At 70.4% G+C, this 20,176-nt stretch overlaps 2 protein-coding genes across 7 annotated transcripts; both read right to left on the reverse strand.

Annotated features, from left to right (window-relative positions):
* Positions 1 to 1,047: 1,047 nt before the first annotated feature.
* Positions 1,048 to 9,463, reverse strand: SLC8A2 (solute carrier family 8 member A2). 4 transcript variants are annotated; one of them, XM_062598259.1, is made up of 7 exons: positions 7,896 to 9,463; positions 6,450 to 6,553; positions 6,317 to 6,334; positions 5,423 to 5,547; positions 5,191 to 5,290; positions 4,240 to 4,515; positions 1,048 to 1,424 (listed from the first exon to the last, which is right to left on the reverse strand). In XM_062598259.1, the coding sequence occupies exons 1-7, from the start codon at positions 9,446 to 9,448 to the stop codon at positions 1,048 to 1,050; spliced, it is 2,553 nt and encodes an 850-aa protein (XP_062454243.1). In that variant the 5' UTR covers positions 9,449 to 9,463. The 4 variants fall into 4 exon arrangements, with proteins under 4 accessions (XP_062454243.1, XP_062454244.1, XP_062454246.1 ...); XM_062598260.1 differs by lacking the exon at positions 6,317 to 6,334 and adding an exon at positions 5,959 to 5,981 and having other exon boundaries at positions 6,449 to 6,553; XM_062598262.1 differs by lacking the exon at positions 6,317 to 6,334.
* A 6,078-nt stretch (positions 9,464 to 15,541) lies between these two features.
* KPTN (kaptin, actin binding protein) lies at positions 15,542 to 20,145 on the reverse strand. 3 transcript variants are annotated; one of them, XM_062598247.1, is made up of 12 exons: positions 19,911 to 20,145; positions 18,899 to 18,981; positions 18,710 to 18,794; positions 18,411 to 18,465; positions 18,034 to 18,109; positions 17,732 to 17,805; positions 17,521 to 17,630; positions 17,075 to 17,188; positions 16,670 to 16,739; positions 16,403 to 16,538; positions 16,005 to 16,217; positions 15,542 to 15,900 (listed from the first exon to the last, which is right to left on the reverse strand). In XM_062598247.1, exons 1-12 carry the CDS (start codon positions 20,131 to 20,133, stop codon positions 15,790 to 15,792), a joined length of 1,350 nt encoding a protein of 449 aa, XP_062454231.1. In that variant the 5' UTR covers positions 20,134 to 20,145; the 3' UTR covers positions 15,542 to 15,789. The 3 variants fall into 3 exon arrangements, with proteins under 3 accessions (XP_062454231.1, XP_062454229.1, XP_062454232.1); XM_062598245.1 differs by having other exon boundaries at positions 16,670 to 16,988; XM_062598248.1 differs by lacking the exons at positions 15,542 to 15,900; positions 16,005 to 16,217 and having other exon boundaries at positions 16,450 to 16,988; positions 17,521 to 17,653.
* Between the last annotated feature and the right edge of the window lie 31 nt (positions 20,146 to 20,176).

A 20,176-nucleotide genomic window follows, 5' to 3' on the forward strand; every position in this document is an offset into this window, starting at 1 on the left:
CAGACGCATCGGCATGGTGCCCCGTGTGCCCACACACTTGCTAGGGAGGACCCCAAGGGGACATGGAGACCCTATGGGGACACCAAGAGGCCCCCATGGGCGTGGAGGATCCAGTAGGGACAGAGCCACCCAGGAGGTCCCCAAGGGGGGACCCTGAGGAGACGTGAGGGCCCTATGGGGACGTGTGGGTACCGAAAGGACCCTGAGGGCAGGTGGGCGCCCTGCAGGGATTCATCCCTCAGGAGCTCCTCGAGGAGACGTGGCGAGCCCAAGGAGACACGTGAGGACCCTCTAGGGACTTGGGGACACCAGGAGGACCCATAGGGCACTTGTGGGGACAGCAGAACCCCTGCATGGACACAGCCTCACGGGAGATCCTCAAGGGGACATGGGGACACCAGGAGGACCCATAGGGCACTTGTGGGGACAGCAGAACCCCTGCATGGACACAGCCTCACAGGAGATCCTCAAGTGGACATGGGGACACCAGGAGGACCCATAGGGCACTTGTGGGGACAGCAGAACCCCTGCATGGACACAGCCTCACAGGAGATCCTCAAGGGGACATGGGGACACCAGGAGGACCCATAGGCCACGTGGGCACTTGTGGGGACAGCAGAACCCCTGCATGGACACAGCCTCACGGGAGATCCTCAAGGGGACATGGGGACACCAGGAGGACCCATAGGGCACGTGGGCACTTGTGGGGACAGCAGAACCCCTGCATGGACACAGCCTCACGGGAGATCCTCAAGGGGACATGGGGACACCAGGAGGACCCCCCCCCCAAGGGCATATGAGCATATTACAGGGACCTCAGGACCCCTGCATGGACAGAGCTGCCCAGGAGGCCCCCAAGGGGACATGGAGATACCTGGAGGACCCCATGGGCCCGTGGGGACACCAGGAGGACCCCGCGGGGACATGAAGACCCCCCCCCCCCCGCCCAGCACGCGAGGCTGCGCCCCGGCCCCTTCCCCCCCTGCCACCCCACGGGGCTGGCACGAGGGGCCGCCCCGTCCCCACCCGCGTCCCCGGTGGCACCGCTCAGAAGCCCTTGATGTGGCAGTAGGCTTCGAGGCTGGCGAAGAGGATGTAGAGGAGCCAGAGGCCGAGGAAGAGGGCGGCGGTGAGGAGCTTGGCGGTGCGGGGCCCCCCCAGCTCGCCGCCGATGTGGGGCCGCCGGCGGTACATGAGCACGCTGATGCAGACGAAGGCGAAGATGGTGAAGAGGGTGACGGAGAAGGCCAGGGTGCCCGTCTGCACCTCGAAGTCCCGGCCCTGCGCCGCCCAGTAAATGGCGGCCACGGACCAGGCGACGCCGAGCCCCAGGAAGACGTTGACGGCGTTGGAGCCCGTCACGTTGCCGATGGAGGCGTCCGCGCACTGGTCCTGCAGCGCGGCCACCTTGCTGGCGAAGGTGTCTGCGGGGGCCCGGGGACGGCGACACGGCAGGGACGCGGGGACATGGCACGGGCATGGGGTCATGGGACAGGGAGACACAGGGGAGAGGAGCACGGGGACACGACGTGGACGTGAGGACACAGGGACATGGGGACAGGGACACGGCGTGGGCATGGGGGTGTGGGGCACAGGGAGACAGGGGGATGGACATGGCATGGACACAGGGACATGGCATAGGTGAGGGACCATGGGGACAGGGACATCGCATGGGCATGGGGATGTGGGACATGGACATGGCATGGACACAGGGACACGGGGACATGGCATAGGTGAGGGACCATGGGGACAGGGACATGGCATGGGCATGGGGATGTGGGACATGGACATGGCATGGACACAGGGACACAGGGACATGGCATAGGTGAGGGACCATGGGGACAGGGACATGGCATGGGCATGGGGACGTGGGACATGGACATGGCATGGACACAGGGACACGGGGACATGGCATAGGTGAGGGACCATGGGGACAGGGACATGGCATGGGCATGGGGATGTGGGACATGGACATGGCATGGACACAGGGACACAGGGACATGGCATAGGTGAGGGACCATGGGGACAGGGACATCGCATGGGCATGGGGATGTGGGACATGGACATGGCATGGACACAGGGACACGGGGACACGGCATAGGTGAGGGACCAGGGGGACAGGGACATGGCATGGGTGTGGGGACGTGGGACATGGACATGGCATGGACACAGGGACACGGGGACACGGCATAGGTGAGGGACCATGGGGACAGGGACATGGCATGGGCATGGGGATGTGGGACATGGACATGGCATGGACACAGGGACACGGGGACACGGCATAGGTGAGGGACCAGGGGGACAGGGACATGGCATGGGTGTGGGGACGTGGGACATGGACACAATGCAGGCGTGGGGCAGGGGACAGGCATAGGGACATGACGTCAGCATGGGACGGAGGACACGGACACGGGGACGTGGTGGATTTGGGGACACGGAGGCACAGCACCATCAGGGGGACACGGGGCCGTGGGGCCCAGGGACACAGCACCGTCAGGAGGACACGGGGCCGTGGGGCCCGGGGCCGTGGGGCCCAGGGACACAGCACAGACAGGGAGACGTGGGGACACAGGGACATGGGGGGGCATGGAGGGACGGGGACACCAGGGACAGGACAGCGCAGTGGGGCCGCGTCACCTCCCGGCTCCGGGCCGGAGCACGGTGCCCCCGGCAGAGCCCCAACGGGCCCGGCACCCCCCACCCGCGCCCCATAGCCGTGTCCCCTCTCCACGCGCCCCATAGCCGTGTCCCTGCCCCATGTGCCATATGACATGTCTCCTCACCCCCTGCGCCCCATAACCCATCCCCTGACCCCCTGCACCCCATAACCCATCCCCCCTGCACCCACAGCCCATCCCCTGACCCCCTGCACCCCATAACCCATCCCCCCTGCACCCACAGCCCATCCCCTGGCCCCCTGTGCCCCATAACCCATCCCCCCTGCACCCACAGCCCATCCCCTCACCCCCTGCACCCCATAACCCATCCCCCCTGCACCCACAGCCCATCCCCTGGCCCCCTGTGCCCCATAACCCATCCCCCCTGCACCCACAGCCCATCCCCTGGCCCCCTGTGCCCCATAACCCATCCCCCCTGCACCCACAGCCCATCCCCTGGCCCCCTGTGCCCCATAACCCATCCCGCCTGCACCCATAGCCCATCCCCTGGCCCCCTGTGCCCCATAACCCATCCCCCCTGCACCCACAGCCCATCCCCTGGCCCCCTGCACCCCATAACCCATCCCCCCTGCACCCACAGCCCATCCCCTGGCCCCCTGTGCCCCATAACCCATCCTGCCTGCACCCATAGCCCATCCCCTCACCCCCTGTGCCCCATAACCCATCCCCCCTGCACCCACAGCCCATCCCCTGACCCCCTGCACCCCATAACCCATCCCCCCTGCACCCACAGCCCATCCCCTGACCCCCTGTGCCCCATAACCCATCCCCCCTGCACCCACAGCCCATCCCCTGGCCCCCTGTGCCCCATAACCCATCCCCCCTGCACCCACAGCCCATCCCCTGACCCCCTGCACCCCATAACCCATCCCCCCTGCACCCACAGCCCATCCCCTGGCCCCCTGCACCCCATAACCCATCCCCCCTGCACCCACAGCCCATCCCCTGACCCCCTGCACCCCATAACCCATCCCCCCTGCACCCACAGCCCATCCCCTGGCCCCCTATGCCCCATAACCCATCCCCCCTGCACCCACAGCCCATCCCCTGGCCCCCTGCACCCCATAACCCATCCCCCCTGCACCCACAGCCCATCCCCTGGCCCCCTGTGCCCCATAACCCATCCCGCCTGCACCCATAGCCCATCCCCTCACCCCCTGTGCCCCATAACCCATCCCCCCTGCACCCACAGCCCATCCCCTCACCCCCTGCACCCCATAACCCATCCTCCCTGCACCCACAGCCCATCCCCTGGCCCCCTGCACCCCATAACCCATCCCCCCTGCACCCACAGCCCATCCCCTGGCCCCCTGCGCCCCATAACCCATCCCCCCTGCACCCACAGCCCATCCCCTGGCCCCCTGTGCCCCATAACCCATCCCCCCTGCACCCACAGCCCATCCCCTGGCCCCCTGTGCCCCATAACCCATCCCCCCTGCACCCACAGCCCATCCCCTCACCCCCTGCGCCCCGTAACCCATCCCCCCTGCACCCACAGCCCATCCCCTGGCCCCCTGTGCCCCATAACACCCTGCCCGTACCCGGCCGGCGCCGGCCGTACCGGGGATGGAGGTGCCGAGGGCCACGAAGACGACGGCGTTGACGGAGTCCTTGAGGCCGACGGTGCAGCCGAAGTGGGCGGCCAGGTCGCCGATGAGGGCGGTGAGGACGCCGATGAGGAGGATGGAGACGCCGAAGCAGGCCCAGCCGTTGCAGTACTCGGTGGGCGGCACGCAGGCGAAGAGCACCTTCCAGAAGACCGTCAGGAAGTGCATCACGTAGTCGAAGCAGGACGGCAGCCGCTCCTCCCGCCCGTCCTCCTCCTCCTCCTCCTCGCCTGCCCGAGCAAGGCCGTCGTCAGCGCCGGGACCCCCCCCCCCCCACCGCAGCCCCCCCACCCCCTCCCCTGGGCCGCGGGGCCCCCCGCAATGGGTGACCCCGGGGATGGGCGTCTCTGGGCATGGGAGTCCCCAAGGGATGGGGGTGCCCAGGGATGGGGGGGGTCTCAGGGATGGGGGTGCCCAAGGGATGGGGGTGCCCAAGGGATGGGGGTGCCCAAGGGATGGTGTTCCAAAGGGATGGGGGTGCCCAAGGGATGGTGTCCCCAAGGGATGGGGGTGCCCAAGGGATGGGGGGTGCCCAAGGGATGGTGTCCCAAAGGGATGGGGGTCCCCAGGAATTGGGGGGGGGGCCATGGCTGGGTATCCCCAGGGTGCACACATGCAAGCAAGCGTGCGGGTGCCCAGGCACGCAGGCGCACACACATGCACGCAGGTGTGCACACGTGCAAGCAAGCGTGCGGGTGCCCAGGCACGCAGGTGCACACACATGCACGCGGGCATGTGCATGTGTAAGCAAGTGTGCAGGTGCCCACGCTCACAGGTGTGCACACATACACATGGGCATGCACAAATGCAAGCAAGCGTGCGGGTGCCCAGGCGTGCGCACAGGTGTGCACACAGGCGCGCACACAGGCGTGCAGACAGGTGTGCACACAGGTGCCGGCGCCCACCCGCGCTGACGGTGATGGCTTCCAGGAACTGCTCCCGCCACGAGTGCGTCCCGATCACCACGGCCAGGTTCGTCTTCTTGATGAGCTTGTCCACGGTGTTCTGCGGGGAGCCGGCGCTCAGGCCGCGCCGCGCCGGCGCCGAGCCGGCCGGGTCTCGGCCCGCCGCGGCGCCCGCCCCCCCGCCCCTCGCCGGACGCCTGGGCCCCCCCGCGTCCCCCCGGCCCCTCGTTGCCTTGAAGTCGTAGGACTCCTCGATGATGACCTCGAGGCGGCAGTTCTCGCCCAGGACGGGTTTGCCCATCTCGGCGATGCGCCGGGCCTCCTCCTCCTCGGCGGAGAGCTTGCGCTCGCCCTCGGCTGCGGGACACGGCGGGTCGGGGCGCGGGGCGGGGACCCGCGTGGGGCGGGGGACACGCGTGGGGGAGGGGGACACGTGTGGGGCAGGGGAGGGACATGGCGTGGGGCAGGGGACACATGTGGGACAGGGACACGCGCGGGGTGGGGGACGCGGGGCAGGGACACGGCATAGCAGTGGCACACGGCACGGCGTGGGGACACAGTGTGGGGCAGGGGACATGGCATGGGAGCAGGGACATGCGTGGACCGGGGGACTCGTGTGGGGGACATGGCGTGGGTGAGGGGACACGGCATAGGAGCAGGGACACACGTGGGGCGGGGGACACGTGTGGGGGACACGGCGTGGGGGAGGGGACACGGCATGGGAACAGGGACACGCGTGAGTGCAGGGAGACCCATGGGTGCAGGGACACTTGTGGGTGCAGGGAAACCCATGGGTACAGGGACGCAGGTGGGTGCAGGGACACGTGTGTGTGCAGGGACACACGTGGGCTCAGGAACATGCATGGGTGCAGGGAGATGCGTGGGTGCAGGGACACGCATGGGTGCAGGGGCACGTGTGGGTGCAGGGACACACGTGGGCTCAGGAACATGCATGGGTGCAGGGACACGCATAGGTGTGGGGAAACCCGTGGGTGCAGGGAGACACGTGGGTGCACGGACACGCATGGGTGCAGGGACACCCGTGGGCGCAGGGAGACCCACGCCAGGGCCAACCGAGGAGCTGGCGGTGGCGGAGGAGGAGGAGGAGGCGGAGGAAGGCTCTTACCTTGGGCCAGCAGGAGAGCTGCAAGGGGAGAGGGAGGGGGTGAGCCGGAGCCGGGGGGGGTGAGGGAGGGGACCCGGGCCCCCCCCCACCCCCCGCCCCCGTGGGCCCAGGCGTCCGGGCGGCGCGGCCGTACCCGAGATGCCCCGCTTGAGCCAGCGCGGCGGCCCCAGCTCGATGAAGAAGTTCTCCCTCTTCTCGTACTCCTCGTCGTCCACGATCTTCACCTGCAGCGTCTTCCTGCGGGCGGGCGAGACGCGGCCGCCGCCGTGTGCACACGCGTGAACGCGCACACGCGTGTGCACCGCCCTGCGGACCCCTCTGCCTGCACACGCGCACCCGCGCACGCGTGCGTGCATCGCCCCGGGCGCCGGCCCACGGACCCCTCTGCCTGCGCCCACACGCGTGCACCGCCCCACGGACCTCTCTGCCTGCACATGCACACCCCTGCACGCACGTGTGCACCGCCCCACGGACCCTCCTGCCTGCACACGCACACTCATGCCCGCACGCATGCACCACCCTGGGCACCGGCCCACAGACACCTCTGCCTGCACCCGCGCACGTGTGCGTGCACTGCCACAGGCGCTGGTGCACGGACACCTCTGCCTGCACGCGCACACCCTCGCACATGCGTGTGCATCACCATGGGCACTGGCACATGGACGCCTCTGCGTGCACACACCCACGCACGCCCACGGGTGCTGGCACACGGGCACCTCTGTGTGCACATGCGCACGCGCATGCATGCACGGCCTCGGGCACTGGTGCATGGACACCTCCACGTGCATGCGCACACCTATGCACAAGCACGTGCACGAGCCACGGTGGGAACCGGCTCCCAGCCCTGCCCGCAGCCGCCGGGCCGGGGGACCCAGGCGTCCGTCCATCCAGCCGTCCCCCCATCTGCCCGTGCATGGGGCTGCCTTGCTCACACGAGTGTGCCCAGGGCCACCCTGCTCACATGGGTTGGTCTGGCTTGCACAAGCAGCCAAGCATCTACCCCAGAGCAAAGCGTGCACACCCATTGCACAGGCGTTTGCACATGCACCCAGTGCACGGGCCCTTGCACGCTCAGCCATTGCACAGACCTTTGCACATGCACCCTGTTGCCTGGATCTTGGCACACACACACCATTTCACAGACCCTTGCACACACACACACGTTGCATGGGTCCTTGCATACACACCCCATTGCATGACCCTTGCACGTGCACACCATTGCACAAACTCGGGTGCACACACACTATTGCACAGCCCCTTGCACATGCACCTCATTGCATGGACCCTTGCACAGGCATCCCATTTTACAGACCCTTGTGCACGCACACACACACACACCTTTGCACTCACACGTATTGCACACATCCTTACACGCACACCCCGTTGCACAGCCCCTTGTGCACTAACTACCTTTGCACTTGCACGCATCCTTGCACACACATCCCATTGCACAGGCCCTTGCATGCACACACACCCACCCCCTTTGCACTCGCACGTATTGCATGCATCCTCGCACACGCGCCCTGTTGCACGGGCCCTTGCGCACGCACTGCACGACCTCTCGCACGCCGGCACTCACGCGGTCTCGTCGTTCTTGAACTCCAGCTCGCCGCAGGCGTCCTCGTAGTCGACGCCGCCGCCGCGCGCCGTGCCCTCCACGGTGCGGTAGGGCAGCAGGACGGTGCCGCGGGCGCCCGAGCTCCGCACCACCTTCACCTCCACCGTGCCCTGGCACTCGCTGACGTGCAGCAGCCGGTCCTGGAAGGTGAAGATGCCGGCGTGGTCGTCGTCCAGGATGGTGACGGTGGCCACCAGCGGCGTCACCAGGCGGCCCTTGGGGTGCTCGGCCGAGTCCGTCTCGAACATGCCCTCGGCGTCGCCCACCCGCAGGTTGAGGAGCCGCACGAAGAAGTGCTCGTCCTCCTCGAAGATGTCGTCGTCGATGATGCCAATCTTCAGCTCCTTCTGCGTCTCGCCCGGCTTGAAGATCAGCGTCCCCTCGCTGTACTCGTAGTCGGAGCCCGCCTTGGCCGAGCCGTCCTCCGTCTTGTAGTCGACGTAGAAGGTGTGGTTGGCCTCGGCGCCGTGCTGGCAGGCCACCGAGAGCGTCACCGAGCCGCAGTTCTCCAGGCAGTGGTACATGCAGGGCTCGAAGAAGATGCGGCTGCAGGTCTCCTCCTCCGCGTCCGACGGCACCTCCAGCAGGTTGGAGGCCTTCTTGGAGAACTCGGCCACGTGCTTCTTGAGGATGTTGCCGGCGCCGGTCATCATGCGGGTGGCCTGGATGCGGTAGAAAGCCCGGCTCTTCTGCTGGTGCAGCAGGGCGTAGTAGTTGGCCATCTCCACCAGCTGCTCCAGCTCCTTCTCGGGGTACTTCTGCTTGAGGTCCTTGAGGATCTGGATGACCTCGCGGCGGCTCTCATCCAGCTCCTTCTCCTCTGGCGTGGGCTCGGCGAGGGCCGGCGAGGCGGCGGCCGCCCCCTCGGCCTCCCGGCGCTCGGGGGCCAGGAAGCCACCGTCCATCTCGATGCCCTTGGGCAGCTCGCCCTCGGTGCCGATGATGATGCCGCTGCGCGGGTCGGCCCGGTAGCGCTTGTAGACGTACTTGTAGAAGAGGAGCCGCTTGTCGGCGGCCCAGGCGAAGACCACGCACACGGGGAAGAAGATGAGGGTGAGGAGGGCTTCCCACACCTGCACCACGCCGGGCGAGATGACGGCCAGGATCAGGTAGAGCCAGATGTAGGCGAAGATGCTCCAGGAGGCCGTGACGAAGAAGACCCGCAGGTGCTTGATCTTGCGGCTCTCGCCGCTGGGGATGACGTAGACGCAGACGGCGATCACCACGAACATGTTGAAGGCGGCGCTGCCCACGATGGTGCCGGGCCCCAGCTCGCCCGCCTGGAAGTTGTGCCCGCAGACCTCGATGACGGAGAGGAGGATCTCGGGCGCCGAGGAGCCCAGGGCCATGAGGGTGAGGTTGGAGACGGTCTCGTTCCAGATGCGCACGGTGCCGATGCTGGTCTCCCCGTTGGCCTTGGTGATGGTGATCTCCTTCTCCTTGGAGGTGATGACCTCGATGGAGGCCATGAAGCGGTCGGCGATGATGGAGACGCCCAGGAACATGTACATCATGGCCACGAAGTAGACGATGGCGCGGGCGGCCTTGTCGCCGAAGGAGGGGTTGTCGGGCTGCCACACGGGCAGCAGCACGCCGGGCTGGCACCGGTTGGAGCCCTGGCAGGTGCCGTTGGCCTCGGCCGCCGGCTCCGGGGCGCAGGGCTCGGCCAGCAGCAGGGTGGCCAGCAGCGCCGCACGCCACGCCGCGGCCATGGTGCCCACCGCTGACCTGCGAAGGTGGAGATGGGGGTCGTGGCAGCCCAGCACCCCACACCGTAGCTGGGCTGGGGGGTGGGGGTGAGGGGGCTAAGCCGCTTCCCCCCCACACTGTGTAGAGGCTTAAAGAAATGGTGGCAGTGATGGGGCTGGAGATGATGGTGATGGGGCTGGGGATGGCAGTGATGGGGCAGGAGATGGTGGTGATAGGGCTGGGGTAGTGATGGGGCTGGAGATGGTGGTGATGGGGCTGGAGATGGTGGTGGTAGGGTTGGGGTAGTTGTGGGGCTGGGGATGGTGGTGATAGGGTTGGGGTAATGATGAGGCTGGAGGTGGTAGTGATGGGGCTGGAGATGGTGGTGATGGGGTTGGGGTAGTTGTGGGGCTGGAGATGGTGGTGACGGGGTTGTGGGTAGTGATGGGGCTGGGGATGGTGATGACAGGGCTGGAGATGATGATGGGGCAGGGGAAGGCGGGGCTGGGGCTGGCAGCAGGGGCACAATACTTAGCAAAGTTGGTGGACAAGGTAGCCATGGGGCTGGTGACCGTGGGGTGATGCTCAGCAATGGGTCAGTGTTCAGCCATCGGGCCAGGGATCATGGGGCGATGCTCAGCCATGGGGCTGGGGACAGAAGCAATGGGGTGATGCTTGATCATAGGGCAATGCTCAACCATGGGGTGATGCTCAACCGTGGGATGATGCTCAACCATGGGGTGATGCTCAGCCATGGGGCTGGGAACAGCAGCAATGGGGTGATGCTCGATCATGGGGCGATGCTCAACCATGGGGTGATGCTCAACCGTGGGGCGATGCTCAACCGTGGGGCGATGCTCAGCCGTGGGGCGATGCTCAACCATGGGATGATGCTCAACTGTGGGGTGACTGTGGCCGTGGGGTGATGTTCGTGCCCCCCCCACGGCCGATCCCCCCCGCCCGCGGCGCCGAGGGTGTCTGGGGGCGCGTGGGCGCGCGGAGGCTCCACCCTGGCAACCGCGTGGTTCCCATGGCAACGGGAGACGGCAACGGCTATAAAAAGGGTGATGGAGAGCGGGATGGGACCCCGAGAGCGGCCGGGGGGGGGCCGGAGCCGGCCGCCCCCACGGCCCCGCCGCCCCCACGGCCCCGCCGCCCCCACGGTGCCCGCTCCCAGCCCCCCCCCCCCCCACCGCTCCGGCCCCACGGCTCAGCCGGGAGCGTCCCCCCCCACCCCACCCCGGCTCAGGGGGATCCCCCGGCCCCTCTCCCCCCGCCAAGGCACCCGGCGGCACAGATGTGCTGCAGCTGGGCGGTGTGGGGCACGGCGGAGAGGGACCCGTCCCCGTCCCGTCGTACCAGCCCCACCGGACTGCCCCACTGCAGCAGATCCGTTGTGCTGGCCCCACTGTGCTGCCCCGCTGCAGCAACCTCGTTGCTCTGCCCCACTGCACTGCCCCACTGCAGCAGTCCCATTGCACCGGCCCCATTGCACTGGCCCCATTGCACTGCTTCACTGTGGCAGCCCCATTGCACCAGCCCCTTTGCACTGCCCCATTGCAACAGTCCCGTTGTAAAGATCCCATTGCACAGGCCCCATTGCACGGGCCCCGTTGCGCTGCCCCATTGCACCGGTCCCACCAGCTGCCCCATTGCACCAGTCCCATTGCTCCAGTCCCATTGCACGGGTCCCATCACGCTGCCCCATTGCACCAGTCCCATTGCACCGGTCCCATTGCACAGGCCCCATTGCGCTGCCCCATCGCACCGGTCCCATCGGCTGCCCCACTGCACAGGCCCATTGCACCAACCCCGTCGCGCTGCCCCATCGCAGCAGCCTCTTCGCACCGGCCCCACGGCAGCGGTGGGAAAGCCAAGCAGGACACCGGGTCCCGCGGCAGAGCCGGGCCCCACGGCCCCACGCGCTCTGCTCCTGCCGCCCGGCCCCTGCTCTCCCGGGCCAGCGACAAGCAGCCTCTCCGCTCCCAGCGCCAACACGGCTGTAATTAATTTAATAGCCTCATTACCAGCGTCTGGGTGAAACATCAATTAAACTGTCCGGGAGGTTTATTCAGCGGGAAAAGCGACGATGCCGAGCGCTTTCCCCGGCTGCCGCGGCAGGAGCTGGCGGCCGCTAACGCCTCCGACCCAGCGCTCCCGGTCCCGGGATGCCGAGGGGCGCCAAGCCCCCGCGTTCCCCGCTCTGGGATGCCGAGGGGCACCGAGCCCCGGCATTCCCGGCTCCGGGGGCCGATCCCGAGTTGGGAGGCGGAAGGAGCCGCAGGGAAGGTGGCCGGAGGCCTCGAACCTGCAAATTCCCACTGGGAAAGGTGGGAAGGGAACCGGGCACTGCGGCGGCTCCGGGCTCCAGCAAGGCACCGCGGGGGCGGAGGGCAGGGGGGAGGCGCTGGAAAGGCCCCGGGAAGCTGCTGGGTTTCCTCGGGAAGGCCCCGGCGGAGCGGCCCCAGGCGCCCGGAGCGGGTCCCGCCGGGGGCACGGAGCCGGCGGAGCCGCGATTCGGGATGCGGCCCGAGCCCCTCGCCGGGTTCAGACTCGCCGTGGGCCGGGGGAGAGCGGCGGCTCCAGCAGAGCCATTCCCAGTGGCGTTTCCTTCCAGAATAATCCAAACATGTTCCGAAGCGGAGCCGCTGCTCCGGCCCCAGGGAAGTTTGGGAAGAAACCCGTCGCTTCGCTGCATGACAGTCCCTGCGCACGGAGCCAGGGGATCCCCAGGCAGCTTGGGAAATCCAAGGCATTCCCCCCAGCCCGATGCGGGGAATGCCGGGCTGGGATGCAGGGAGCACCGGGCTGGGATACCGGCAACACCAGGCTGGGATACTGGGAGCAACAGGCTGGGATTCAGGGAGCACTGGGCTGGGATGCAGGGAATGCCAGGCTGGGAAGCAGGAAAGGCTGGGCCGAGATGCAGGGAGTGCCAGGCTGGGATGGAGCGAGCACCAGACTGGGATGCAGAGAATGCCAGGCTGGGATACTGGGAACACTGGGCTAGGATGCATAGAACCAGGCCGGCATGGAGGGAAAGCCAGGCCAGGATGCAGGGAACACTGGGCTGGGATGGAGCGAGCACCAGACTGGGATGCAGGGAATGCTGGGCCAGGATGCAGGGAATGCTGGGCTGGGATAGAGGGAATGCTGGACCAGGATGCAGGAAATGCCAGGCTGGGATGGAGCGAGCACCAGACTGGGATGGTCAGGCTGGACCTGACAGGGAATGTCAGGCTGGGATACTGGGAACATCAGGCTGGGATGCAGGGAGCACCAGGCCAAGTTGCAGGGAACGCTGGGCTGGGATGCAGGGAATGCTGGGCTCGGATGCAGGGAACGCCGGGATGGAGGGACAACCGGGCTGGGCTGCGGAGAAGCCGCGGCGGGCGCTGACCCTGCATATGGCGAGGGACCAGCCGGGCTGGGGCCCGCAGCCCCTACGGACACCGGCGGCCCCTACGGACACCGGCGGCTTCGGCCCGTGCCCCGGCAGCTCCTCTCCCCGCCGGCCTCTCCGAAGCACCTCGCCCGCCCGGCTCCCGCCGGCACCGGCCTCGCCGCTCCGCGCGTTTCCCGGGCCGCGGCCGGGGGGGAGCCCCGGGAGCAGGCGGGGAGCCCGAACCCCCCCCCCCGCGGGGTCGAGCGGAGGCACCGGGGGTTTCCCCTCGCCCAGAACCGGGGCTCTGGCGGTTGCTCTTTTAGGGGTTTTTTTGTTTGTTCCCCCCCCCCCCCAAACACCTGTTCCTGCAGACGGGAACTCTGCGGATTTTGTTTTTGCAGCGCGCGACGCTCGTTAGCCGGGATTAAGCAGCAGCCGCTGCCGCTTCTCCGCCAGCCGCTCTCCCACCATTAACGTGCAGCAGCGGCAGCAGCGGCAGCAGCCACAAAAATCACGATAATAATAATAATAATAACAACAACAACAAACCCGCCGACAGCAGCAGCGCCGCCGCCGCCGCCGCCGAGCCCCGGGAAGCCCCCGGCCGAGCTCGGCGCAGCGGGAAAAACCCCGGGAAGTTGGAGGATGGAGAAGGCGGGGGGGGGGGATCTCGGTTGGGGGGGGGGAACCGGCAGCTGGGGCGAATCCGCAGGTGCTGCAAAGGGGAGGGGTGGGCGGTGGGATTTGGGGGGCTGCTGGGGGGGCAGAGCTCCGGACCCCCCCCCCCCGCCCCGGCCCGGTCCTACCTGGCTCCGCCGCGGCCGGACCCGCTTCCCGGCGCCCGTTACTCGTCCATGGCGCCGCCTGGCAGGAGCCGCCGCTGCCGCGAGTGGGAGGGCGGCGGGGCCGGGGGGGGGGCCGGGCCGGGGGGGCCGGGCCGGGCCGGGCCGGGGGCGGAGGCGGGAGCGCGCAGGGAGGCGGGAGCCGAGGCGCTGCCGGCCGCCCCCGCCCCGCCGGGCCCCGCCGGGGGGGCAGCGGCGCCGGGGCAGACCCGGGGGGGGGGGCCGGGGGGACACCGGGACCGGGAGAGACCCGGGGGGGAGGGAAACCCGGGAGCACCGGCCCGGGGGAGATCCAGGACCGGGGGGGGGGGGGAACATCCGAGACAGGGGCAGACCCGAGGGTGGGGGAGGGGGACAGGACGGGGGAGGCACCGGGACCGGGGGAGACCCGGGAGCACCGGGACCGGGGACCTGTGACCGGGGCAGACCCGGGAGAGGAGGGGGGGCACCGGCCCGGGGGAGATCCGGGACCGGGGAAGACCCAGGACCGGGGGGGCGGGGGGGGGGGAGACCCGGGACTGGCAGCATCTCCCCGGGGGACACCGGGACCTGGGGGAGACCCGGGACCGGGGGGGACACTGGGACCGGGGAGAGACCGAGGACCGCGGGTGGGGGGAGACCCGAGACCGGGCAGCATCTCCCCGGGGGGCACCGGGACCGGGGCGGGGGGGGGGGGACACACACTGGGGCCGGCGGAGCCTCCCCGGGGCGGCGGCGCCGCCGTTCAGCACCGGCGCGGCGGACAGCGCCGCTGGACAGCTCCGCGCCCGGACGCCTGGGCCCTCCGCCCCCCCCCTCCCCAGCCCTGCCTCACTTTCCCCTTCCGAGCGGGGCGACTCCTTCCCAGGGCCGGGAGCGCCCAATCCTCGTGCCGGGGAGCGGCGGGGGGGGGGGGGGACCCCAAAACCGAGGGGACCCCCCACACACACCCCAGGGCGACCCGAAACCCGGGGGGCCCCCGGGGGCCGCTCCCGGCTGCAGGGAAGCCGCCGAGCCTGGAACGAGCCGCTGGCGCTGCCCGAGGTGCGGGGGGAACCTGTCGCGGCCCCCGGAGCGGACGCTGAGCGCGAGGCCGCTCGGTGCTGGGGGCTCGCGGCCTCCCCCTCTCCCCCCCCCCCCAAAAAACCCCGCGCACCAACGTCCACCCCAGTCCCCGGCCCGGGGTGTTCCCCTTCCCCCCCAGCCCTCCCCAGTCACCTGCTGGGACGAGTCACTCGCGCTTCACCGGCGCCCGGGGCCTCTCGGGCATCGCCCGGAGGGGCCCGTCCAGCCTCCGGCTCCCCCGAGCCGTCTCGCTCGCGGCGCCTCCCCGCGCTCCAGCCCCTTCCTCGGCTGTGGCACGATCAGCGCAGGAACCAGACGCGAAGGCGCCGCAGCGAGGAGGGGAGGCACCCGGCAGGGAGGCTCAGAGCCGCCGCGCAGCGAACGCCGCGGAGGGGGGAGCTCGCTGCCGCGCCGCAAGAGCGAGCCCGGCCGGGGGCCCCCAGCCCAGCCCCGCGGCGCTCGAGGCCGGTTCGGAGCCTCCAGCTCCGAGCGCGGAGCCCTGCTCCCGCCCCGCGCTCCGCCGGCTGGAGCGCGGCCATGCCCCGGCCCCGGGGCGCGGAGGGGGGGCCGGGCGGGGAGAGCAGCATCGCCCGGCTTTCCTGGCACCCTTGGGCATCCCTCGGGGAAGAAAGGGCTGCCAGCAGGAAGCTGGGCACACGTGCGTGTTTACTGCCCGCGGCGCGACAAATTTACATCCAAGCTGGCCGCAGCCTTGCTGAGAGCGAGGCCAGGATCTGCCCGCGCCGCCTCCTGCCTCCGTGGCGAGGCCGGAGGATTCCGGGGGCGTTTTCCCCACGTTCGGGCTCGTATCCGGCCCAAGGCGCCGTCCTCCTCCGTCGCCCGGTCCCGCGGCTCTCGCCGAAGCCGGCTCCTCGGGGCGCCCCGCCGCCGGCCGTCACCGTCCCTCCGGCGTCGCGGCGCCGGCGCCGAGGCTGCGCTGGGCCGCGCGCGCCGCTTCCCGGCGGAGCCTCTCCAGGACGCACTGGGCCGTCTGCACCAGGCTGTGCTGCGGCCGGGAGAGGAGAGGGCAGGCGAGGAGAGCGGGGCGGCGGCGGTGCGGAAGCCGGACGGGCGCTGCCGCCGCCGCCCGCCTCGCAGCGGGCCGCTCACCTGCAAGACGTGGAGCCCCTTCAGGCACACCACGGCCAGCTCACAGAGCCCGTCCGAGGTCAGGTCCACGTACTCCATGGAGAGCAGCGGGCTGGGGAAACTCCGCTTCCAGAGCAGGTAGAAGTCGCCGCCCCGCCGGGACGTGGCTGGGAGCCCCGCGGCGGCGGCGGTTTGCGGAGCGTCAGGGCTCCGGTACTTGTAGCAGAGCAGCTCCTGCGGCACAGGGAGACGGACACGGGCTGGGGAGCGGCAGGCGAGTCTGAGCGGGGGGCTCCCCGGGCGGCGCAGACAGCGCAGCCGAGCGCAGGCTCGGCGCCAGAGCAAGCCCGTTCAGAGCAAAAATTCAAAAAAAAAAGGAAAAGCCCACGAGCGACGCGCCGCCGGGACGCCCCGCTCACCTGCCCGTACGTGCCGAGGAGGATCTCGCGGGCGCCGTCGAAGTCGACGTCGGTCACCAGGGCGCAGAGCACGCTGTCGTACTGGTCGCTGCCCGGCAGGATCAGCTGGTCGCTCAGGCCCCTCGTCAGCACGTCCCTAGGGGAGCCGAGGGCAGGGCGGGGGGAGACGCCGACGGCCGGTGCCGGGCCCGGGCCCAGGTGGCTCCGCGGGGGCCTCGGCCGGCGGCGGCGAGGAGGGAGCAGGAGGGGCCGAGCCCCGGCGCTCACCTGTACACCACGGAGAGCTCGACGGTGCTGGTGACGAGGACGCTGTAGCCCTGCGGGGCGCCGGCCTCGCCTGCGAGCGGGGAAGGAGGAACACGCGGTCGGGCGCGCAGCCGAGGCCCGGGCTCCTGCCCTGCCCAGCCCGCTCGCGGAGGAGCGGGAGGAGGAGGAGGAGGAGGAGGAGGAGGAGGAAGCAGCAGCCCGGCGTTGGGGACAGCGCCCCGGCCCCCGCGGGGTTTTCCGGGGCCGCGGTAGGGCTCTGCCCCACCAGCCTCTCCAATCGCCGGGTGGGAACCGGAGCTCTGGAGAGCCCCAGGTCTCTCTGCAAGCGGGGATCGGGGTTTACGGAGCGGATCCGCCGCTGTCGAGCGCGGGGGCCGCACGTGGCCCGCCGGCGCCGGCTCTCACCATCCTCGGCCGCGTCGGCGCCCGGCTCCCCCCGAGGGCAGGTCGACGGCAGCGCGAACACCAGCACCTTGGAGACGGGGCCGTCCTGCTGGATGCTCCAGCTCTGGAGCACCACTGCAACGGAGAGCGGAGAGAGCGGCCGCTGCGGGGCTCGCCGGGCCGCGAGGGGCTCCCGGCGGCCGTCCCGCGGACGCCGCGGACGTCGCCGAGGAGGACGCGGCACGGAGGCATCCGGCATCGGATCCGGAGCCAAACCCAGGCCCAGGGCGGCAGCAGGAAAGACGCGACTTAGCTGAGGCCGAGGGCTACGGCCCGCGGAGGGCGGCGGAGCCGGGGCAGCTCCTCGGAGCCGAGTTTTTCCATGCTCCGGACAGCCGCGGGGAGACGTCGGGGCCGGAAGGGGGAACGGCGGGGAAGGGCGGGCTCGGAGGGCAGCCGGCTCTCACCTCGGCTGGCCTGGTCCACCTGGGCGACGCGGACGTAGCCGCTCTGGCAGCCGAAGGCGGTGACGCGCTGGCCCGAGCCGGGGATGTTGCAGACGTCCAGCCACAGGACGCTGCGGGGCGCGGGGAGGCCCGGCTGAGCGGGACGCGGGTCGCGCAGGCCAGCGCGCCCGCCCCTCGCCCCCGGGGAAATCGCTTCCTCGGACAAACCTACTTGCTCGGCAGCTCCTGGAGCTCGGGGAAGAGGTTCTGCACCGGCTGCTCCTCAAACTGGTGCAAACCTTCGTTCTGCAGGGGAGGGGGCAGGCCGGCGGCGCTGAGCAAGCCCCCGGCTGTCCCGTCCCCCCTTCAGCCCCCGGCCCTCCGGCCCCGGCTCTGCCCCCAACCTCGCCCCCACGGGGGCAAACGCCCCCCCGCGCGCCCAGCCCCGAGCCTCGGCAGGGCCGCGCAGGGCTCGGAGGCGTCTCCAGCACGGAAAAGCCGAAACACCGGGCGGGCTCAAGCGCCTCCTCTCACCTCCTTGTACAGGTGGATGCAGGGGTCGTTCCCGCTCAGCAGGAAGACGGTCTCCGGCTTGTCCCCGACGCAGACTCTGCGAGGACGGGGCGGGGGGTCACCCGGGAAGCGGCCCGCGGGGAGGAAGCCGAGGCCCCAGCCGGGACGGAGAAAACCGCAGCCCCTTGCAGGGAGCCGGCTCGGAGCGGCGCCGCCGCCGCGCGCCCGCGGGCTCCACGACGAAGCCGGGGCCGAGCAGAGACGACCCCAGCCCGGAGCGGGGCGAAACGCGGCAGCCCGAGGCACCCGACGCCTCCCGGGGGGGGGGGAGGGATCCGAGCTCGGGGGACGCGAAGGGGGAGCGGCGGGCAGGGAGGGGGCGCGGGCGTCGTACGCACTCGGCGTGGTAGAGCTGGAAAGGCGTGAACTGCAGCTCCAGGTTCAGGCAGCTTTCTGCGGGAAGAGGACGGGGAAGAGCCGGCGGGAAGGCGCAGAGCCGCCACCGCGGCGAGGCAAAGCCCCGAGGCTCCGCTCCGGCCGCCCGGCGCGGAGGGGGCTCGGGTCCGGCTCGAATTCCCGGCTCTGCTCCGAGTTTTTGGACGTCGCCGGGCACGAACCGCATCCCGGCGGGGAGCGGGGGGCGGAAAGACACCCCCCCCCCCCCTCAGGGGTCCGGAGCGCCGCGGGCGCCGCTTACGCGCGATGGAGTCCAGGTCGTACTCGGAGCCCGGCTCGTAGTCGCAGTAGATGTTGAGGAAGGGGCTCGCCTTGTCGCCGGAGTCCTGCGGAGGCGGCGGGAAGGGCGGCGGCGGCGGCGGTGCCGGCGCGGCGGCGGCGGCGGCGGGGAGGGAGGAAGGGAGGGAGCGCGGGCGCCGCCCGGCCCTACCTTGATGAAGGTGATTCCCACGACGAGGCCGCGCTTCGGCGGCGACTTGCGGAAGGAGTCGATGGAGACGATCTCGGCGTCCACTGCGGCGGCGGCGGCGGCGTGAGCGGCCGGCGCCGGGCGGCCGCCGGCACCGGATCCGACCCCCCCCCCCCCGCCCCGCCGCCGCCCCCCGGAGCTGCCCAGGTCTCTGCAGCGATCCCCCCCCCCAAATATGGCCCTGGCCCCGGTGACCCCTGACCTTCCGCGACCCCTGACCTCGCTGATAGACGGGCCGCCCCCCCCCCCATCCACCTCTGCGACCCCTGACCCTCTGCAACCTCTGACCTAGGCTATAGCTTGTCCCCTCCTCCCCCTCCACGCGACCCCCCGACCCGCCGCGACCTGTGAGCCAGCAGGCCCGCCCCTCCCCCTAGCGTGACCCCTGACCCCCCTGTGACCCCTGACCCGGGACGCAGCGACCTGCCCCTCCCCCTAACACGACCCCTCGCCCTTGCGACCCCTGACCTGGGCCAGAGGCGGCCTGCTCCTCCCTCCAACACGACCCCCGACCCGGCAGGAAGGTGGCCTGTCCCTCCCCACCCCCCAACGTGACCTCTGACCCCGCACGACCCCTGACCCGGGACACAGCTGGCTGCCCCCTCCCCCCGACGTGACCCCTGACCCGGGAGGCAGGTGGCTGCTCCCTCCCCCCGACGTGACCCCTGACCCGGGAGGCAGGTGGCTGCCCCTCCCCCCCCCGCGACCTCTGACCCCGCACGACCCCTGACCCGGGACACAGCTGGCTGCCCCCTCCCCCCGACGTGACCCCTGACCCGGGAGGCAGGTGGCTGCCCCCTCCCCCCGACGTGACCCCTGACCCGGGAGGCAGGTGGCTGCCCCCTCCCCCTGACGTGACCCCTGACCCGGGAGGCAGGGGGCTGCCCCCTCCCCCCGACGTGACCCCTGACCCGGGAGGCAGGGGGCTGCCCCTCCCCCCCCCCGCGACCTCTGACCCCGCACGACCCCTGACCCGGGATGTAGGTGAACTGCAGCTCCCGGGCGACGGGCCGCAGCTTCTGGCGCAGGTCGTGGTACCGGAAGTAAATGACCTTCCCCTTGAGGGTGGCGGCGAGGAGCCCGCCGGGGCCGGGCCCGGGCCCCGCGCCGCCCGCCAGCGCCGCCAGCCCGTACACGTTGCTCTGCGAGCCGAGGCGGCTGAAGCTGTCCTCCACCAGCGGGCACCGCGCCGCCATGCCGGCGCCGCGCTGACGTCACCGCGCGGCGCGCCGCTGACGT

Source organism: Rhea pennata, chromosome 32, assembly GCF_028389875.1.
Source record: "Rhea pennata isolate bPtePen1 chromosome 32, bPtePen1.pri, whole genome shotgun sequence".
Taxonomy (NCBI): Eukaryota; Metazoa; Chordata; class Aves; order Rheiformes; family Rheidae; genus Rhea; species Rhea pennata.